Below are 20,395 nucleotides of genomic sequence, written 5' to 3'. Positions count from 1 at the left end.
GACACTGACAGCTCTGCAGAAAGCACATTAAAAACAACACCCCCTCTTCAAAATACCCTCCAAAAGCCTTCCCCACGTATTCTAACTGAAGGACAGCAGTATTTTTGCTTTACCTGTGAAGCTACTGCTCATTTCAGGTACATCATCCTCTTCCTCATTCTCTGTATGCACTATGCCAGCATTTTGCATATCATTGTAAGACTTGGTTCGCTTTGGAGTCGATTGCTTGGAGCCAGACTGCAGGTTTTGCAAAGCATTGGTGGAAGTCACTTTCCCACTGAGGGGCTGGCTTGGAGGCTTCGGCGTTCCATAATAGTTACCTAGGCAATAGAGACACATTTGCATCTTCAAAAGAGAACAGTTTATAGCAGTAAGTTTTCTATTTCATTCTGCGTTACAGTTCCATTAAAATTTCGGTCCCTCCCCACAGATAAGTATATACAGAAGCTAACACGTGCCGTTCCCATTTTTGGGGGTGCATACTTCATGTCTGCAGCAGACACAGAAATATTTCTTGCCTTTTTAGTTATTCTTGTTGAATCTAAAAGGAGAGGCAATGGTTGTATTGTTTAGGTGCACTGAGCGTACATGGGCTAAAACAAAAGGCAGTCATGGTGAATAGCAAAACTTCATCTCGTTACAGCTGAATTTCAATTAGTAGCCTTTTTACATGTGTGCACCCACACAATGCTGTGGCAGATCTGGAGTGAGCCCTGCAGAAAATAAAAAATTCATGACTGCTATCACCAAGAGAAGTGATGAAAGGCTCGATGGCCTGCTTTAGTACACAGGTTCTTTTAGGGAGGATGTTGCATTTGGAAAGCAAACACTATTTTCTCCCTAAAAGAAAACTTAGTTAAAGGAGAGAAAAGGAAAGATTACCACATGGCACTGCTTTGTTCGAAGAGGAAATTCAGCAGTTGGGTCAGCTTGGGTAGAAGTGAAGAGCCAGACCTTAAAGCTCAACTTGAAGGGGCACAGATGCACCCCAGTTACACCAATACATGCTTGGAATCCATCACCAGCTGTGGTGGAAACTGCAAAGTGCTTGGGCTGCCTCCCTGCCATTTTAAGTGACCACAGAAGAGACACAGAATAAGTGCACGTTCATTCATGCCAGAACAGCACAGAGGTATTACACTGGCTCTGTTTCACTTCACCTCCATCCCACAGCAGTGCTTGATTTGCCCTAAAATTCTCCACAGCAACCTCAGGTCTGGAATCTGCTCCTGCAGCACTGGGCATTACAGGAATTCAGACCCATTGCAAGGTGAATAATCTAATTTTTACACAATGACCTGTTAAATATAACTGTTTTATATAAAACAACCCAATTTTTTTCTTTCAGGAATTACTGCTAATTTTTATTTGCCATCTTCAGACTTACAAATTTTTCCTATGCCCTTAGACATGACACAATACAGAATGCCCTCCCATAGTTAAATTATGGCAACAGTACAAAATTCCTCTCTAAAACATACATTCTTCATTGATCTCCACATGCTATATATAACCTGAAAGCATTATTTTTCAATTTTTCAGTACATATTTTCTCAGCCACTGTAGGAGAAGATCAGGTTTGAGACCATCTAAGGAACCTGAAGGTGCACAGGTCATGGGAAGTGATGAGGTGCATCTGCAGGGAACCTGGATGGAGTTGCTACATCACTTTCCACCATATTTGAGGAGCTGTGGCAGCCTGGTGAAATTCCCACTGACTGTAAAAAGAAAAACACAATCCCTTTCTTAACAAGGAAGGACCCAGGAAGAGTCACCTCTGAGCCTGGCAGGATCATGGAGCAGCTCCTCCTGGAAGAGGATCACCAGGACCCATCAGGAGCTGCAATCACCCTGACTAGCACTGGCAGAGTCCATCTGGGAAGACCATTTAGGAAACACCACCACTGGCTCCTGTGAGGTGAAAAAGTCTTCCTCCCAGAGCTGAGGCCCAAGCAGGCAGAGCAGCTCCCACCTCCGTGCTGGTACAGCTCAGCAGCAGGACAGCAACACGTGCAGGTTTGTCTTAACAAGGTGTGCTCCAGCCTGTACACAACAACGTGGATCCAGCTCCACGGGAGCAGCAAGGCTTTCATCTTCTGTTCATCATTTCAGAATCTTAAATGTACATTGATGCATAATTTATGGGCAGAAGGAAATTACTTCTTCTGGAAAGAGCCTCTAATGGGTACAGAGGCTCTGTAAGCAGGTTGTAGAGAAATAATTCTTATGCTCTACATACTGCAGAACTGTTTTATACAAAAAGAGGAGGAATGGGGGAGAGGGAGTGCAAAGGGAAAATACAAACGTAGGTGGGCAAAAAAAAAAAAAAGGATAATTAACCCTGTTTCTATCTATCCTCTTTGGCATTTCTCATGAAGAACGACACTACTCTGGGATTTTGTGGGTTGCTTTTTGGGGTTTTTTAGTTTGTTGCTTTGTTTGGTTTTCCAGGGGTAAAAAAAAATGTTTTCTAAGGATATTAACTGCTAAGCAGAGAGAGCCATGTGTGTGCCATGCACAAGAAAACTACTTTTATTTATAGCACTGCACATCACTAATTTATGCAAAAGTTATTTCGGGTCTATTTTAACTGGTTAAATTCTTTAGGGTGGATGCAACAAGGAGGATGAAGGGGGATATATAGATCTTGATAGTGTGGGTTTTATTTCCCGTGGACAAGAGCAAAGCACAGATGGCACCATCCTTCCTCTAATTATGGAGAAATGTATGATTATATCTTTGAATTTTGCTCCTCTTCAGTTCCTCTAGCAACAGCAAAGCTGGAGTTCCTACCAGTCCACAGAGAGCTGTTCCTCAACAGAAAAACAGGCTTCTCTAAAGTATTTCAGGTTTTCTTGTACCAAAATCATTAGTCATTTTTCAAACCAGCCATGGCTGTTGGTACTAACATTAATGAATAATTACTCTCTACCAAGACAGTGTGCTGGCTTAGAGGATCCCTGTAAATATAAATGAGCATATAAAAGGAGCAAATATTAATCTGAAACTGAGCATGGCTCTCCATGTGTGGGGTTTATGGGAAATGTAGCCACTGGGGCTGAACTTTTCTTTTTTCACCACAGGAGGCAGATTAAGCCTGAGTCAATATTCGAAAAAATCAGAGCTCTGCCTTCAGATTCACACAGGACAAACAGGTTGGGGAACTAACCCAGCTCATTATGAAAATCTCTGAAAGAATGCTCCAACCCAGCTTCCAGGTGACATGGAAAATGAAAGAAAATGGAAATGCTATCTTTCCCTCATGTTTGCTGGATGCAGTCAGCCCTATTTATCTTCTCTAAGCAGTTATTTTTGAAGACATGGCATGTGGGCCTGGGCGTGGGAGCAGACACACTATTAGGGGGGATTGGTAAGAATAATCATCAAACCTCATGTTTCATCCTCAAAATTGGAAATAGAAAATATTTACACTGTGACTCAGAAATCCAAACATGCTCCATTAACAACTGACAGTGAACAGCCCAGCAAGAGTTTTACAACACTCAGACTTGACATTATTCGTTCAAATTAAATCTATCAATGTTTATGAAAAAACATACATTTAAAAATAGGCTTTAACAGTGTTTTGTGAGCCACTTGTAAGCCCAAAGAAGGGGCTAACTTCATAGCCAGTGTAATTTGTACTGAATATCCAATCAGCTCTAATTATTAACAGCATGTTACATGTGCATACACAAGCATCTGTCATCCCAGAGGATCCCAAAACGTTTTCTGAAGTCAGCACAGCAGTTAGGGCAGGACTCCCCAGGGTGCTGAGCTCAGGTGAAGCTCTGCAAAACTTCTGAGGATTCTGACCCCAACAGGATGTCTCTGTCCCAGACACTGGAGATTTCCAGGACAAGACTGCAGGAAATTCTATTTTTCTGTGGAAATGCCAGCTCTGAAGCAGCCAGCGTGGCAGGAATGGCACCTTCCCACGTCCAATTCCTGTGGGAACTGGGCCTCTACCCCTTACCCTCTTCTCAATCACACTTGGATCCTGCCTACAGCACCTGAATTAATAACTAATAACAACCCATTCACCCCACAGATGCACACACCATTAACTGAATCCCTCGTCAGCACTTTTCACTAACCATTATTTTATTCAGTCCCTTGGTGCTTAAAACTTACTTAACCACAGCTGAAGTTTGATGGCAGCACCTGCAGCCAAATCCATGACTTAATCCATGCACACTAAAGAACCACTCAGGAGAGTGCACAAAAATAACAATAATAATGAACAAAACCCAAACAGAAGAGCTATTTGGAATGAGTTTGTTTCTTTTCATCTCCTTATCTTTAAGTGTCGGCAGCTTACACATTTTAGCATCACACCCAGTAATTAGACTTTGGTAACAGCTTATCACAACAATAAGACAAGTTCTCATCATCATAACACTTCCTGCTCTGCCAATTCAAGCAGTGATCACAATCAATGAAAGCAATCTACAGCAGCTTCCACCCTGTCCTGAATTAAAGCAAATTTTCTAAAACTTAAAAAGAAATTTCTCTTGACTTGACAGCGTTGCTTTTGGAAAATTTGTCTTATATTTCAAATAACAAAGCATTCTTGTTAAGTATTCCCCTGGTGGGCAGTAAGTTCACCTTAAATTGTTTATGTGACCTGGAATTTAAAATACAATTCACAAAAATACATCAACTAGTTAAGTAAAATATCTATGAATCTATTCCATAAAACCCTTGAATTTACACTATTGAATTCAATTCCATTTGGGCTGAAAGGACTCCATCCAGCCAAGATGCTGTTTCTGGAATGGGCTGAATGCACAAGAAATGGTTGAAATGCAGAAGAAGAGAGGCACAATCAAACAGGTTCAAAAGTGGAATGGACACTAAAGCATAGAGGGAAGAGGAGACCATGGAGGCTGCTGGGGTGGGGACAAGAAGCTGACATGGAGAGGTGGAAGAAGGCAGAATAGCTAACTGCAAGGTCAAACATGAGTTTGAGCATTAATTCTAATGGTGCAATTACAGCAACTGAAGAATGTGCTCCCAAACCACGTATCTGAGTTAACTTTAACCTGTAGGTGTTTGCTCTGCAGCAGCTATTCTCCTTTCTGGTGGAAAGATGTCTATGCCTGGGACTGAGAGTGCATTTGTGTCTCAGCAAAGAACCAAGAAAAAATTACCAATTTTTTCTGAATTTACTGATGCCTATGTGTGAAGTCTAATTTTGCAATTATAAAAATCCCAAGCACTCAAAAGCCTCAGTGCAGCACAGAGGGCCCTGTGTCCATGAGAAGTGCATCCCATCTTCAAAGTGACCACTCTGTGCTAACAAGGACTCCATTAATAGCTCATGTTTCAAAAAGCACTTCATGGTTTTCTGTCTTGGTGAAAATGGGTATTTTGGGAAAGGCACTTGGAGATAAGCAGCAAAATTAAGCAAGGCCTTGACACGAAGACTTGAAATGCAATTATTAAATGTAATTGTTTTATATTCTGAGACTCAGCTCCTCTTCTCTGCACGGTACAAGAACCAAAACAATTGACCCTTAATTTTAGCAGAAGAGCTTCTGCTCATCTAATCCAGCAGGAGTGCTTGTGTCTGATTAGCACAGGATGAATTGGTTCCTGGGAGCAGAGCTCCTGCCATGGTGTTTTGTCTGCTCTCCTCCCAGATCACATTCTGCTACAGATTTCCACATCTAGATGACAGATCTGGCTGCTGTCTGCAGGATTCACCTAGCTGCAACTGCACATTGATTAGCAATTGCCTTGAGGAAATTCAGAGTATCCAGGCAACCAGGAGGAGGCTGCGGATACAGCATCTGGATCAGAAGGAAAACAGGCAATGAAGGAGAGCTCAGAGAAATTAACCTACAATATATCCATTTGCTTGAAACAGGAGATTCTCTGTCAATTTTTGTAGTTCTTAATGATGAGGTTACCTGACAGATCGGTTTGGGTTTCTTGTTAAATAAGTCAAACTGTTACAAACTGCACATTTCAAATTGGTCTGAAATTTAATATGTACTCAAATTAGTGTCTTAAAGGCAGTGGCAGCATGGGAGAAAGTCACACACAGAACAAATCCCTCTTACTTATTCTGATTTTTGCTGTGTTATCACTAGGTGTTGCCACACACTATTGTTAGCACTCATGTACAAGTGCATCCAAGCACATTTAAGGCATGGAAAAATCCTAAACCAAAGCAATGATACTGAAAGTAATAAACAAACAGAACAACCTTGTTAGCATGGACCAGGAGGGGGCTGGGGAGGCTCAGGGTGTTCCATGAGACCAGCTATGGACTCAACTGCTATATCCACATTCAAATAGATTTTAAAAAATCATAGGGAACATAAATAAACATGTACTTGTGTATGGTGTATGCAGAAAGCAGGAGAAGCAGCTGGAAACACCCTACCTAGCATAGGGCTGTAGAATAAAGAAAACACCCTGTCAAGCCATTGCAATATGAAACTCTTCTTGCAAATAGTTAAATATTTATCTATATGGTCCCACCATGAGGATGTGTCCCATTAGCACCTCCCCTCTCTGGAAGGCAGAGGCAGTGAGCTCTGCAGGCAGGGAAATGCTGCAGTCTGGGGAGGCCAGGCTGCCTCTGCAGAGGAGCTGGGTAACACCAGCAAGAAGCAGCCACTGCTGGAGAGCCCCAGGAACATCCTGTACCAAAAAAAAATACAATGCCAAAATGTGCCTGGACTGCTAGGAAAGCCTCCAACACAACAAACTATGGCTACACAGTAAATGATGCCTGAAATAACCTGAACTCTAACTTAAGAAGAAAGCAACTAATTCACCATATCTCTTTTTTTGCCAGAGGTATTTGGGAACCTTTTCCCTGAGGTTTGTGTTTTAAAACTCATGACTGGTAATGAACCATTTCTGACAGAGCTCACATTGAGAAACTTATTATTGAAAGTACAGAGAGAGGGAGAAGCCAGTCAGAAATGATGCAGGAAATTCAAAGCCACTCTAAACCCCTATCAGATATTTGAATATTTGCTTTTAGAGAACTCAGGTACCACTTCAGCTGTTTGCAGAATGAAGCATTGTTATCAGATGACACTTCAGTACAGCAGCACTCATGCTTAGCTAGCACTGATAACTGTGCATATACACAAGAAGGTGTTGCCTTTTTTCCTCTACCAATGGTTTAAAAAGTAACAAGACAGAAAGCAAGCAAAGTATTAAGAACAAAAACCAGAAAAGGAATCATTCTGCAGTGCACAGATATTAGTATGTGGATATTCAGTGTGACACATTACAATGGTGCTAAAGAAGCCATTATGATTTATTGAAACAATCTCTAGTCTGGAGACAAAAATCAGCAGGTCTGATCTGATTAAACAGAACGTGTTGTTCACCTGCCCAGGCATCCCCAGCATCTGCCACCCTTCCTCCCCTCGTGTTCTGCCTGCCACAGCTCCCATTTCCAGGTGGGACTGAGTTGGTGACACCCACAGGCTGCGAAGGCACCAGCAAAAAAATCCACCTATTTTGCTAAAGCAGCTGAGGGAGTGTGGCTGCTGCAGAGAAGCCCAAGGAGAGCCAGCACATCAGATGAATTAGGCTAAGGCATCTTGATTTGAAGCATGTTGCTGAATACACCTCTCTACTTTGGCTGAATTTCAAACTGCACTATTAATGTAATTTATTACAATCATTAAGTACCACAATTGGAGACCCTGTCTACAGTAGCTAGTTTTATATACTTTGAAAATGTTAGCAAGTCACCCCATTACATCTAAGTCATGAGACTAATGCAGATTACTTATTACTTCTCTTGGCAATCACATAACACTTGTCCTGGGAATGAAAGATGATACCTTGACAATAATACTCTATAATGTAATAACCCTTCACATGTTATAAAGTGCAGCACTTTTTCTTTTGAGGATCACTAAGTGCTGGGCAGGCATCCATTCACACAACCTCACCAAACCCTGGTGATACAGCCATCCCCATTCAAAATCCAGCCACCATGCCCATGTCCCTGTGTGCCTCTGCCCAGCTCCCACCTGCAGGGCTGCCTGAATGCAGCACAGCTCTCCAGAACACCTCTGGAGAGGCTTCCACTCTGCCCCTCCTATTTCAAACAGCAGATAGCTCCAGGCACAGGGTATCTGCTGAAATATTAATGAGGAGAGAACTAAGTGTTGTTTTTTAATATTCTTCAGGCCAGTAACCTGAAGTATAGAGCAGCTACCTGATCTGCCCAGGGCCACTCAGCAGCTGGGGAAAAAACGGGAATAAAATCTGGAAGTGGTAGCTGTGCTCAAAACAGCCCTCCCTTGGGGTGCCTGTGAGAGCCTGCAATTCAAATGCAGAAGTAATTGCTAAATAATTAGTAACCTACACAATTACTTCCATGCATCCATCAGTATTTTCTGCCCAGAAGGAGCAGTCAATAAGTGCCTGAGACTACAATTACAGTGATTTCCTATCCACCAGAAGGCCTAGACGATGTGCAGCCTAAAAAGAATTTTCCTTCCTAATGAATATTGTCAATGGGAATTTCTAACTGGCTTGAAAGGGTTGTGTGCAGCACACATGTGGGGCAAAATCACCAATACTGGGGCAGCATCACAGCTTTGGGCAGGTCCTCCAGGTCCAGTTGCTGAATTCATGTGATCAACATGTAGCTTTCATCAGGGGAGGAAAGAAGTTGTTTCTGGGGTTTACGGTTAAAAATCAGGATGTTAAACCCAAACTGAAAACCCCAGGAATTAAGGCTTGCCAATGCCCCCTCCCACCTGATAACATTTTTTGAAGTCTTTTGGGTGCAGAACACACCAGGGAGATGAGAGGTGACCAGAACAGCAGCTGCCATGCCTGCTCTGCCTTCACTGGGATGTGAATCAAAAGCTGCCCAGAGGAACCTGTTTGTAGTGCACCAGGAGAAATAATAATGGCATTACGAAGTGCTGTAGGTCAGCAACACCTCTTTTCTCCTGTTCAGCTTGCACTTTCTCTTTTTGCAATTAGAGCACTTTCAAAACCCAGGGTGTTCTTTGAAAACCTGATACACTCTCCTACTTTTTTATGGTTTCCAACTGTTCTCACCTGCTTGTTCATTATTCTTGCCAAATCAATAGTGTCTGTATCAGCATCAAAGTCCTGTGTATTACCCCTCTTCTGATGCCTCCCTGTTTTCTAATCTTTCTCCCCAGAACTTCTCTTCAGTAACTGTTATTAAATGTTCCTGTTACCTCTTCTTTTGCGAGATGTTTCCCAGTGACAGTATCCAGGTGACTTTATGTCCATCTTCTCCACCATCACATGCTGATGCTTACAAGGTCAGAAGGGTCCTTGGGACCAGGGTGACCCCAAACCACCAGCCTGCTTGAGCCACACGAGCTTGTGGCTGGCACACAAAAACTTCCCCATTGCTCATCCCTACTGTCCATTTCATAGCATTCCTCTTCCTGCATCTCTAAATCACTTGAGAGTATTCAATCACAAGCAACCCCATCTCTTCAGTTGTTCTGATTTCTACTCAGCACAGCAGGTAGAACTAGAAGATAATTTCCTTGTGTTGGGTTTTATTTCTCTGGTTTAGAATAAGCCATCACTGATCAAAAACACAGACAAATTTATCATGGTGGAACACTTATTAAAAAAATATGGCAGCAAAATGCAGCAAAAACCAAGTGATAATTAAAATATATAAGACTGTAAAGCTGGACAATAACAGAGACTTGGCCATTAGAAGTCTAACTTGCTTTGTCGTTTGGGTTTTTTGGCAGATTTTTTTTATAGACAAAATTGTGATTGCAGCATCAAGTCTGAATCACCCCATCTTCCAAGATCTAATCAAGATCAACACTGTCTTGATCGATACAGCTGTAAAATAAGATTTCCAAAAAAAAGTACAACAAAGCCATTAAAGAAATCTCGGAAGGCAGCAAAATAATTTCTTTAAGCCATAAGTGAAAAATGAACTCTATTTATTTCACATTACAATCATATAGTAATGTGTCTTGATGCATATGTGCACACATGCATCATCATTATTTCCTTTATTCTTATTGATTTTTCCTTCCATGGGCCAGCACTCCAGAACCACAATGCACCAGCATCACTGATGTCAACGGGGAAAGAAGCTTCTCAGCACTTCTGACAAATTATTCCTTTAAAGTTCAGGCACTTCTATCACCCACAGAAATGAAATACACATTAGACTTACGAGAAATCAGCCTCATCTCCAGCAACTGAAAAGAGCAAGCCATGAAACCTAAACAGTTCAGCTGCTGCTGCATATAATCACATAAGGAATGAAACTACCATGTTGTAACTGTCCCAGATGGATTCAGCATTTCCTGAGAACTAATTCCCAGCATGTCCCAGGAGCCAGCTTACAGACAGTTACCCATTTTGTCTTTCCAAGTGGAAAGGTCACTAGAACAAATAGATCAGGAAGCAATGGCGAGGCCTTTCAGCTGATCTATTTCAAGCACCACGACAAAGGAAACTAATTTGGTGTTATAATTAGAAACACAGAGAGGAAAAAGCTCATTTTGGAGAAGAGCTGCTGCTGGAACACTAGCATTGGTGCTGATGGAGCTAATCAGCTCAGAGAAGTGGAAGAGTGAAACCAAATTATACATTTAGCATCTTCATGCAAACCAGGTCTGCAGCTGGGAATGAGCATAAGGTTTAAAGGTGCCCTTAAAAAGGAGTTTTTAAAGAAGTAGGCAAATAGTATTTCAGGACTCTTTCGTCAGTCCCTGAACACCAAAACCATGCCACAATTTTTTCTCCTCATGTTTGATGACTATTTTTCAAAGACTTTTGGCTAATTGTGTGTAGGTTGTGTTTTTAAATGTATTCCATATTTCTTATTATAAAGAATAATTAGAATAAGGCTGCAAGGATAGGGTTTTTTCAATCTCGGATTTACAGAAAGAACCATTAAACTTCTTTCAAATGGAAATATTAAATGACTGAGCTGAAGTACACTGGAAGGACTTTCAAACCTGTAAAGTATTTTTTTTCATTGTCTTGTCAAGAGGTACATTTAAATATTCTCCTGAGGGAAAAAACCCAACCCTCTCCAAAAGGACTTTTCAATTTAAAGGAGCTACAGACTACAGATTCAGTTACATAAATCCTATTGTGTACCTAAAAATGGCCAATTTGCCTCGCATTTCTCTGGAGCTTTTTTTGCTCTCACCCTGGTGACGCTTCAGTCCCCTTTGGCTGTCTCAGTACTGTTGTTTGCAAAGTTGTGCTGTAAAAAGGATCAACACAATGACCCAAGTTAGAAGCAATTATCCAAGAATAAGGAAAAAAAAACAAAAGCAGTGCATCATGTAGCTGCATAGTAACACACAACTGGGTGATGAAGAAGTGTATTTAGGGAAGATGGAAGGAAAGAAAAAGAGCAGGAGGAAAGAAAAACTGAACAAGGAGATGAGCCCTAGTGGACACAAAGGATAAATGCATACTGCCCCAGTATGTTACAGGATTATATATTGGATTCTCCTGGCCTACTGACAGGCTAACTTTTTAGCCAGTTAACTTGAAGGCAGAAGATAAAAGCACAGCAAAACTGGAATTCCTTCTCTCAGGTTACAGAGAAAAAGGAAGCAGAGCACTGGGATGGAAAGCAAGGTCCTAACTTGAGCGAGGGTGATGCACATGTGGTGTCCCACCACGGGTATTTGAAGTGCTTTTTCACTGCCCCTGCCTCCATACCTTCATAAGTTCCTACTTCCAGAAGGGTCCCACTTCTCTCCAGCTCCAGGAATTCCTCCACAGTCAGAAAGTTATAGTCCACACCAGGCACTTCTCCTTCTCTTGGAGGGCGGGTTGTGCCTGGAAGGAAAAATCAGAATGTTATTAGAATGTAGATAAGAATGTATAAGAATGTAAAGTTATATGTTTTCTTACCAAGAGTTAAAAGGCACAGTAACAAATTTTCACAAAGATACAAGAGTATCTGTAAAACACAGTTCTGTGAGCTAAAAGGGTCAAAAGAAGTTTGAAGTTAGGAGCCCATGTAAAAACAAGACATAGATTTCAGGTTGAACTGGTGGCACCAATTAGAGCAAAACAACTGAGGGACGTTTCTTGTGTTCTCAGAAAGACTCTGGCAAAGAAATCTCTCATTTCTGTGTCCAGAAACACAGCTGGAAAAGTTTGGTACTGGGAATATGCCAGCAATTACTTTCCTGCTGTTAGCATTGTCTCTCATAAAAGAGAGACACTTTTATCTCACTAAAATTGCAATCTTTATTACCAGATAAGGCAATTATTTTCCAGGTTCCATTACTTCTGTATCACTAGCTCATCAAATGTTCTCTCACATCATAAACATAATTTCTCCCTTGTTTCTTTTTACTGTTTTATCTCTATTTATGCCATCATTTTTTTTATTAAGCATTAGAAGGTAGCATGAGATGGTTTTGATGCACCATCCACACATGCTCACTGAAGAGACAACCTGACAACTCTTCTCACAGAAGTTCACCTACAAGCTGGTTCCAGTTCAGGAATGCTTTTGAGCAAAAAGTCACACTCAATCTCTCTCTCCAGCATTTGACAATTTCTGTAGTGCCCATGGAGAACTGGCTCCGATCACTGCCACCACTCTGCCAGCTCTAAAACTCTTGTCCCTTCTGGCCAATTTACAGCACTCTGAAGCACAGTGTAAGATGAGTCATTTCATGACTTTTTTCCTAAGATGATCTTGGGATGCTGCATTTTAGGTCACTGAGCACAGCTTTATTGATAAGGATCTATTTCAGTTCAATAGCCTTTATTTTCCATGACTCTGGATTCTGTACATCTGAGATTAAATATAAATGACAGATTTACAGATGGTACAGGAAGCTGAATTTTGGAAGAAAGACCAGAGTTCCAGAGTTGGAGGTGTCTGAATGCTGTGGCTGAAACCAATCTGCTGGCTTGGGAATAACTTCAGAGATGTGGAAACCATACCTAACATTTAACAAAGCATAATTTCTCACTTCTGAGGGACTCTTCTGGCCCCTGGGCAGTGCCTTCTCAGTGCGTACAATTTCTTAAACCCTCTATAAAAGGACAGAAGAAAGAATAAAGAAGCTGAGCTTCTGAAAACTAATTGGGAAGATTCCAGTTCTCAGAAGTTGAAAGAGCATAAATTTACCATGCCTGCATCTGGCAAATGTTTTCCTCAAGTGCCAGGAAAGTGGAAAGTCTGCTTATCTCCTATTCATCTGAGAGACTGTTCAAGAGGTCAGTCTTGACAGAGTGCCACCCTTGAAAGACTATCACTAGATTAATTTCCTTGATTGACATCCACTTTCTCTAACATCCTCCATTTCTTGTTTCAAAATAGAAACTCTGTTTTTATTATTTACCATCAGCTTTCAGAGAGTCTATAAATTCCTGTGCTTTTTTCCATCATTCCTTCTCTTGGAGCTTTATGAATGGGTGAAGGAAGGAGAAAGAGTAAGGAAGGGGATGGAAACAGTGATGGATATCTCTACCACTCTACCAGAATTACTCTTTCCTATTTGGAAAGGACTCAATCTTGCATTTTTTGTATTTCTGAATCCTTATAGTAAGGCTACAACAGTTTTTACTGGGTAGATTGTAACAGAAGACAATTTTCTTTCACAGATCTTGTCCAGAGAAATGTTGGAGCTGCACCATGTGCCCCTCTCTGCCCTAGTGCCGGTGCTTCCATCCCAAGGCAGGCAGAGAGGCTCGCCCAGGTCCCTCCCTGGCACACCAGGAGCATGGAGCACACACCCAGCAGCCAGGATGATCACAGCCCAGATGCCACATCTCCTCCCTGAGCACTGACATTCCACTGAGGCTGTGAGGACCCTCCCAGGGGCATCGTGTCTGGTGGCCACTGCCATATTCCCCTAAACCTGTCTGGGAGTGGGAAGCAAGAAGGATGAAAAGCCACACCAATAACTCTGAGCAGGGATATGCTGTAGCTGTCCCATGCCCAGAGCACAAGGGAAGTGAGAATTAGACTCTCCAGCACTGCTCATCAATCAGTCACACGTCACCCCCAGCCATGTGAGCCGAATGACAAAGATCGGGACTGTGTTTTCCCAATAACTACTAACACATTGATGAGACACAAAGATCAGGGAACTTCAGGATTGCTTTCACCTTATCTTTTAAAGCCTCTTCTTCTCTTTATCTCTATCTTCCCACAGAGCATATTTATTAATCATTTTTTCCTTCCTCCTGAATTTTTATAGCGGTGAAATTGCGGGCAGCAGTTTACTAGTGCTGGCTGCCTATTTGACATGACAATTATATCTCTGCCATAATTCCTCTGAGCCATTTTAATGGATCTATTTGTTTCATCTGAGTGTTCTTAATTTCCTGAATATGTTCAAGTGAAAAAAAACTGCAGCTGTGCCTGCTATCAGCGCGGCTGCCTGCAACACAGGCAGAAAGCATTAGGAAAGTCACCGCGGAAAAGGAAAACATTGCATCACAGAGATAACATTTGTCACCTCAGCTGGTCCTCAGCAGCAAACCCAGGGAAAACAAAAACTGCACTGGCTGGGATATCTTATCTGGGCGAAGGCGAAAAACCCAACAAGTTTCCATGTTGCTGTCTGGAGCAGAGATTGCTTGCAGATGCTCCGGCTGTTATCCTGCTCCACATCTGAGCAAGTGTTACTGAATGCAATTCAGGGAGGCAGGGGGAAGGGAAAACCCGCCTCCGTTTTTCTTGTAGCAGAATGACAGGCTGCCGGCTGGACACACGCCTGGCAGATGGCATTTCAAAGAGTTTTCATGAACCATCTGGGATGTGTACAATGATTACAAACCACACTTACAACAAAGCCAGAAGGGCTGCTTCACAAGGAGGGTGGGGGGAGAGGGCGGGCGGCAAGAAAGGGGGGAAGAAAAGAAGGCCAAGAGGCACAAACTCCATGAGTTTTCCCAGGCACAGGACACCGGGAATAATCAGCACCTTCCCCCCAGAGCCCTCTCACAGCCTGGAACAACTGCTCCAAGGCTGTGCAGCCCAGCACCATCACAGCCTGCTAGCCACCACTGGAGCTCTCTGCTGATAAACTCCAATTGTAATTAAGTCTCCCATCACTAGCACGGCTTAATTATGTACAAAAGCAAAGTGTGTGTATCCTCCTTCCCCCTTTAAATTGCATTTCAACATCCTTAACGCAGGACGGTCTTCAGTGAAGGGGATGACTGTACTTTTTATCAGAGCTAATAGCAGGTCAGACCACTGCTAATGGCAGAATAAATTGAGCACAATGAGAGCTGTATTTAGCCCAAACAAAAGATAAGATACTCCACTCGAGAAGATGAGCCAATCATATTTAAATACATTTAGTTGCCTGTCTTGTTTGCATTGAAATATTAAGTGGCATGAAATCTTATTGCCTTTAGGTACCAATTTAGCTAATTAATTTGAGCTATGTCCATTGTGTGATTACCTCAGAATTGCTAATGCTTCAACAAGAAGGAACTGGAGGGGAAACTGAGTGGCTACCAACTCCTTCTGCACATTTAATGTTTCATAAGCTTTCAGTCTTATTTGGTTAGCATATCCCACAGCATACACAACTAGTTAGATGCATTACATTCACAGGGGAATTCCTCAAATTTCCTGTAATCGCAGGAGACTAAAGAAAACAAAACAAAACAAAAGGCTACTGGTTAGCATTGTAGTTTTTATATTCTCTTGTGGCCTGGGGAAGTAAAACTACATCTAACATGAGTGGCTCACATGAAACGTTTGCCCAGCTGTTGGTTTGGTTATCACCCCCAAGCTATCTGCATCAGTTTATTCATGCATCCCTAATGCTTGGGCCACAGGAGAGGGATCTCATCATGGGCTGGAGAACCCACCTGAGAAACTGCTTCTAGACACAGGTGAGTTTGCTCAAGGAGAGCTCAGTGCTGTACATGGACTAATTAGAGCTTGTGCACACACGCCTAGAATAACTGAGCTGTGGCTCAGATGTACAGATGACTATCAGCTACTATGCTGAATAATTTAAGTGCCCATTTAAAAGACAAATAGCTTCTGCTGTTGTGCTGCCTATCAACCATGCTGACACTAACCCAACAAGAGCCTCAATTATACTATGGCCAGACTGTTAATATACGACTCAGGGGCTGTTTAGCTCTTTATCAATCTACCAGGGCTTCAAGTTAAGCTGTTAATATTCACTGATGCCCTGCTGCTAAATTAATCAGAGTCTTGCTTATTGTAATCTAAAAATAAGACTTAATGGGGCTGCAGTCACTTCAATTGCTTCCACATTAAAAGAAAAAATGTTCTTGGGCAGTAATACTGCTACTGTGCACCAAAAACAGCCCCTGGCAAGTCATTTGGAAGTCATCATTTCAAGTACAGAATACCTGCAACTCCCATTTGCAATGCAGTAATTTCTGCAAGCTTCTTCTCCAGTTCCAGTGGCTGGCAGTGACAATCTGGTGAGCCACCAAAATGCATCTCATCAAACCACAAGTCATTTGTTCCTCATCTCCACTGGCCAGCATCTCTTAAAATGACAGATAATGTGGGAGCTGTACACTCAGAGTAATGATAAGAGTTGCTACAACCATATTTTATACAGATTCGAGCCACTGGTGGTCACCAGCAGTGGGGGGAACTGCAGTAAACGAGGTTTTAGGGATGCTCCTGACTCAGGAGGCTGCAAGGCCAAGTGCTGCTGTGGGAGGTTTGGGAAGGCTGGGGTGGGATGAAGGCAGGGTGCTACTCTTCCCATTGCTCTAAAAAAGTGGTATTTTGGTTCATTCAGCAAGAAGAGACTGCTCTCATCACCTACACGGAAAAAGCCTTCAGCTGCCAAAGAAGAAACATATTAGGAAAAACAGCCCCTTTTCCCTCCCACTGTGTTTGGAGGTCACCTTCTTCCCTCCCATCACGGGGTAATTTGGAGAGGCTGCTTTGGCTCTCCTGCATCTGTCACCTATGGTGCCAGATAACTGAAAGGCAGAACAAACTTCACAGATCTGCTAACAGCAAATGGAGAAGGGAAAAGACAGAGACAGCCTGGTCTGACTCCAGAAGGGGGAACCTGATCAGCAGCCAAGCTTAAGGCAGAACTTATCAGCAGCACAGTACTAAAAACAGCCTTATCCACATTCACAAAAATAAAGTGTAACCTGTCTGCAAGAAGACACTGTACACAGAACTACCTTATCTTATTGACTTCTGGGGTCACTCAAACTAAAAATACCTTATTTTTTCCCCAACAGAAGTAGAAGAAATTGTATTTGGACATCTTGTGCAATCCATTATACACTGTAACCCCACGTACCTGTGGTAAGGGGTCATTCATAGTTGTAACTACATAAATATGGTCATTTCAGACAGGCCCAATCTGTTACAAACCAAACACACTCAGCTTATAAATACAACTTTTTCTTGAAACTTGAAACTCAGGAAGCCCATTCTGGGATTTTAAATTCCGTCCATCCCTTCTCCAGCCAGCGACTTGACACCTATAAACCCCAAGAACGTGGCAAGCATTCAAAGTGTCTTGGTGGAGGAGTAGAAATTCAACCCAAAGAAGAATGTGTCTGCCACTAGAAATTAACTCCCAGCCCTGTTAATGATGCACATGCAGGAACAGATGCTGATTGACTCTTCCTGGCCACACACACAACTGCAGGAATAAAGGCAAATTTCTATCACTGTGGTCAGCAGGAACAACTGATTAAACCCAGAAAAGAGCTGAGCAAGACAGAGCTGTCTTTCTACAGAAACGTTTCAGAGAGAAATGCATTTCATGGCCGCAGTCTACAGCAATTTTTCTTCCATGGGGGAGATGGAAGGGATTTGTACAGAAGAGCTTAGCATCTCCTTCTCCCACCTGCCTTTCCAGCAAGTGGCCAAAGAAGGATCCCAGAGCAGCAGCTTGTGAGGAACCCCTCTTGCTCTGTGCCAGCCATGCCCACAAGTGCTGGCAGCTGACCCTCAGCACACACAGAAGCTGCTCTCCCCTCTCTTCGAGGTGCTGTGTCCAGTTCATCTCCCTGCCCTTCCCCTCAAAGAAGCACAGACTGCCCCGAGCCTCCCTGGAGAAGTGATTCAGCCAAGCCACACAGCACAGCTCAGATTGTGTAAACCCTCCAGGCAGAAAGTTATTTTTGTCCTTTATAAATCTATTTTTGGTATTTCCGTGGCCTTCCCTGCCACCAAATAAGAACACAGATAATCTTCAACACATTTATCCTTTGAGCGCTCTGAGGTAGAGAAAGTGGGTTTGTTTCCGGTTAATAGCACAAGACCAGCCAAACCCAGGCTCTCAAAGGACTCCAGGAACCTAATTCTAGAGAAATCAATGGGATTTAGGAAACCCTACAGATCAGGATCAGGGCCTAACAGATTAAAAGGGACAAAAATAACTTGCCACCGCGTCGGGGCTTTGCAAGCTCATCTGTACGTGTTGTGAAACACCACGCCAAGGCTAGGCAAAGCCAATTCTGCACGAGGGGTTCACTCCCCACTGCAATATCAATTTGAAAAAGACTGGTAATTACCTGATGACGAGAACTAAGGGTATAAAACCTACCACATTCCTCAAGAAAGCCACTGTAAAAAGACCTGTTTAAGGATCTATGCCAAATATTCCAACAGAGCATCATCCCCCTGACCTAAGTACCACCAGTGGTTCTACTGCCATGTGGCACTTGCTAATGCAGTTACAGCCTCTTCATGTGTCCTTCAGAGCATTCATTTGCTTTCCCCTAAGCAAAGGAAAGAGTATTCTGGCACCAAATAAAGCATAAATAATAAATATTCTTGGGTTTACAACAGCAGCAGCTCTAGATCCCTTTCTTTGAGTGATTGCTGTTACCTCACCAGACACCTGCAGCCAAATCCCTCTTATTTCCCACGAGGTAGGACACCCACCAAGAAGATTAAACTTCATGAACTAATGAGTTTGCCATTAATCTCGTGTTCCTAGAGTCCAACAGCATGACATCCACTAATTTAAATTGTGAACTACTGATGAAAAAGCAAACTATGTACCTCCTTGGCAAGAATACCTTAGCTGTAACTATGCACAGTTCTATTCGTTCTAATATATGGATTAGTGTAATAAAGTGTAATTTTATAAATCAATAAAGCTGTAGTAATTAGATTGCACTGTAACATTCTGCTTCTAAATACTGGGACAGAAATGAATGAAAATTGCCATTTGTCTAAGTGTGGATGCAACTTACAGAAAGTGAAATTAGCTCAAAGTAAATTAACAAGGTGATTATATACATGCACCTATATTCCGCTTCTCATATATATATTTTTAGAAGCTTAGATAATTCTGCAGCCATGGCACACACCCTTATTTCAAAAGATCCACTTTTCATCTTTGTAAAAATGATCATAGTTACTTTCAGTAGAAATGTCTCTCTTGGGAGAGGTTGGCTGAGGGTGGTAAATTAAATACATACACTGGATAATTACAGAGCATCCTGAGTAGCTGGTTATTTTTAATCCTGCAGATCATTCACTCTGGGCTATTTCTACCCTAGCCCAGCCTGACCCCTGAGGTGCTTCCACATCAGTCACCTGCAGCCTCCCCACGCTGAGGCAGAGCAGTGGAAAAGCACAGCGTGGATTCAGATGATTATTCCATACCAGTGTGCACATCTGTATTAAATCCAACAGGATAAAGGTGTGTGTGGGGAAGTGCTTAAAATACCCTTAACTCACAGGAGACCTGGGATGGAGGGCTGCTCCCATGCATTCAGCACTTTTAAACAAATACTTCATTGTCTTATTTATACTTTCATATTTTAGGAAGTCGTTTATCAGGAGGTATAACCTATCATACTTTATATCTGCTTTTTTCATGGCTGCTTGCAGAGCTATCTGATTTCTCCAAACTGCCAAAGAGAAGGTGTAGCCCAGTCTGAGAGTTTCACAACTCAAGGACAGCATTAAACCAAGCTGTGAACTGGTCCAGTAGCAGCATCCAGCTGCTGAGAAAGAAAACAGCCATTGACTCCCTGTGATGTTTGGCTGAGTGGCTGGATTAAGACAGTGCAGTATTAAAAACTGTTTAGTTTTTAATTAGCTATCAGATCTTCATGTCACATCTTCACAAGTTTTGAGCAGGAGTGTATATACACAGGAGTATATATTATACAGGAGTAGAACCATGGAACAGGTAAGAAATAAATGGCTCTCAAACCTTTTGCCTGATGTTCCAGACCAAAGGCTGGGAGAAAAGGGCTTTGGAGAAGATGAAGGGACAAGACAGCATTTGGGACTGGGCACGCTGTAAACTGTTACAAGGTGAATTGCCACGTCACAGAGCAAAGACAGACACAAAACTAGGAAAGTCTGATCAGCCAAGCTCACTGTTTTCCTGAGAAAACTTAAGGGTTTTATAAACATTATACCTTTCCAATCCTTTACCAATCCTTTTTACCT

General features: G+C 42.3%; 1 protein-coding gene across 7 annotated transcripts in view; it reads right to left on the bottom strand.

Moving 5' to 3' along the window:
- The window catches only part of MAGI1 (membrane associated guanylate kinase, WW and PDZ domain containing 1), a 333,482-nt gene that overhangs the window by 74,804 nt on the left and 238,283 nt on the right, over positions 1-20,395 (bottom strand). For all 7 annotated transcript variants that reach the window (XM_053989293.1, XM_053989292.1, XM_053989291.1 and 4 more), the window contains exons 3-4: positions 11,692-11,811; positions 114-320 (exon numbers count right to left, since the gene is read on the bottom strand). In XM_053989293.1, the coding sequence (XP_053845268.1) occupies positions 114-320; positions 11,692-11,811 (327 nt within the window). The remainder of the gene's footprint in view (positions 1-113; positions 321-11,691; positions 11,812-20,395) is intronic.

This window comes from Vidua macroura, chromosome 13, assembly GCF_024509145.1.
Source record: "Vidua macroura isolate BioBank_ID:100142 chromosome 13, ASM2450914v1, whole genome shotgun sequence".
In the NCBI taxonomy this organism is placed as follows: domain Eukaryota; kingdom Metazoa; phylum Chordata; class Aves; order Passeriformes; family Viduidae; genus Vidua; species Vidua macroura.
This window is presented reverse-complemented; position numbering and strand designations above follow the sequence as displayed.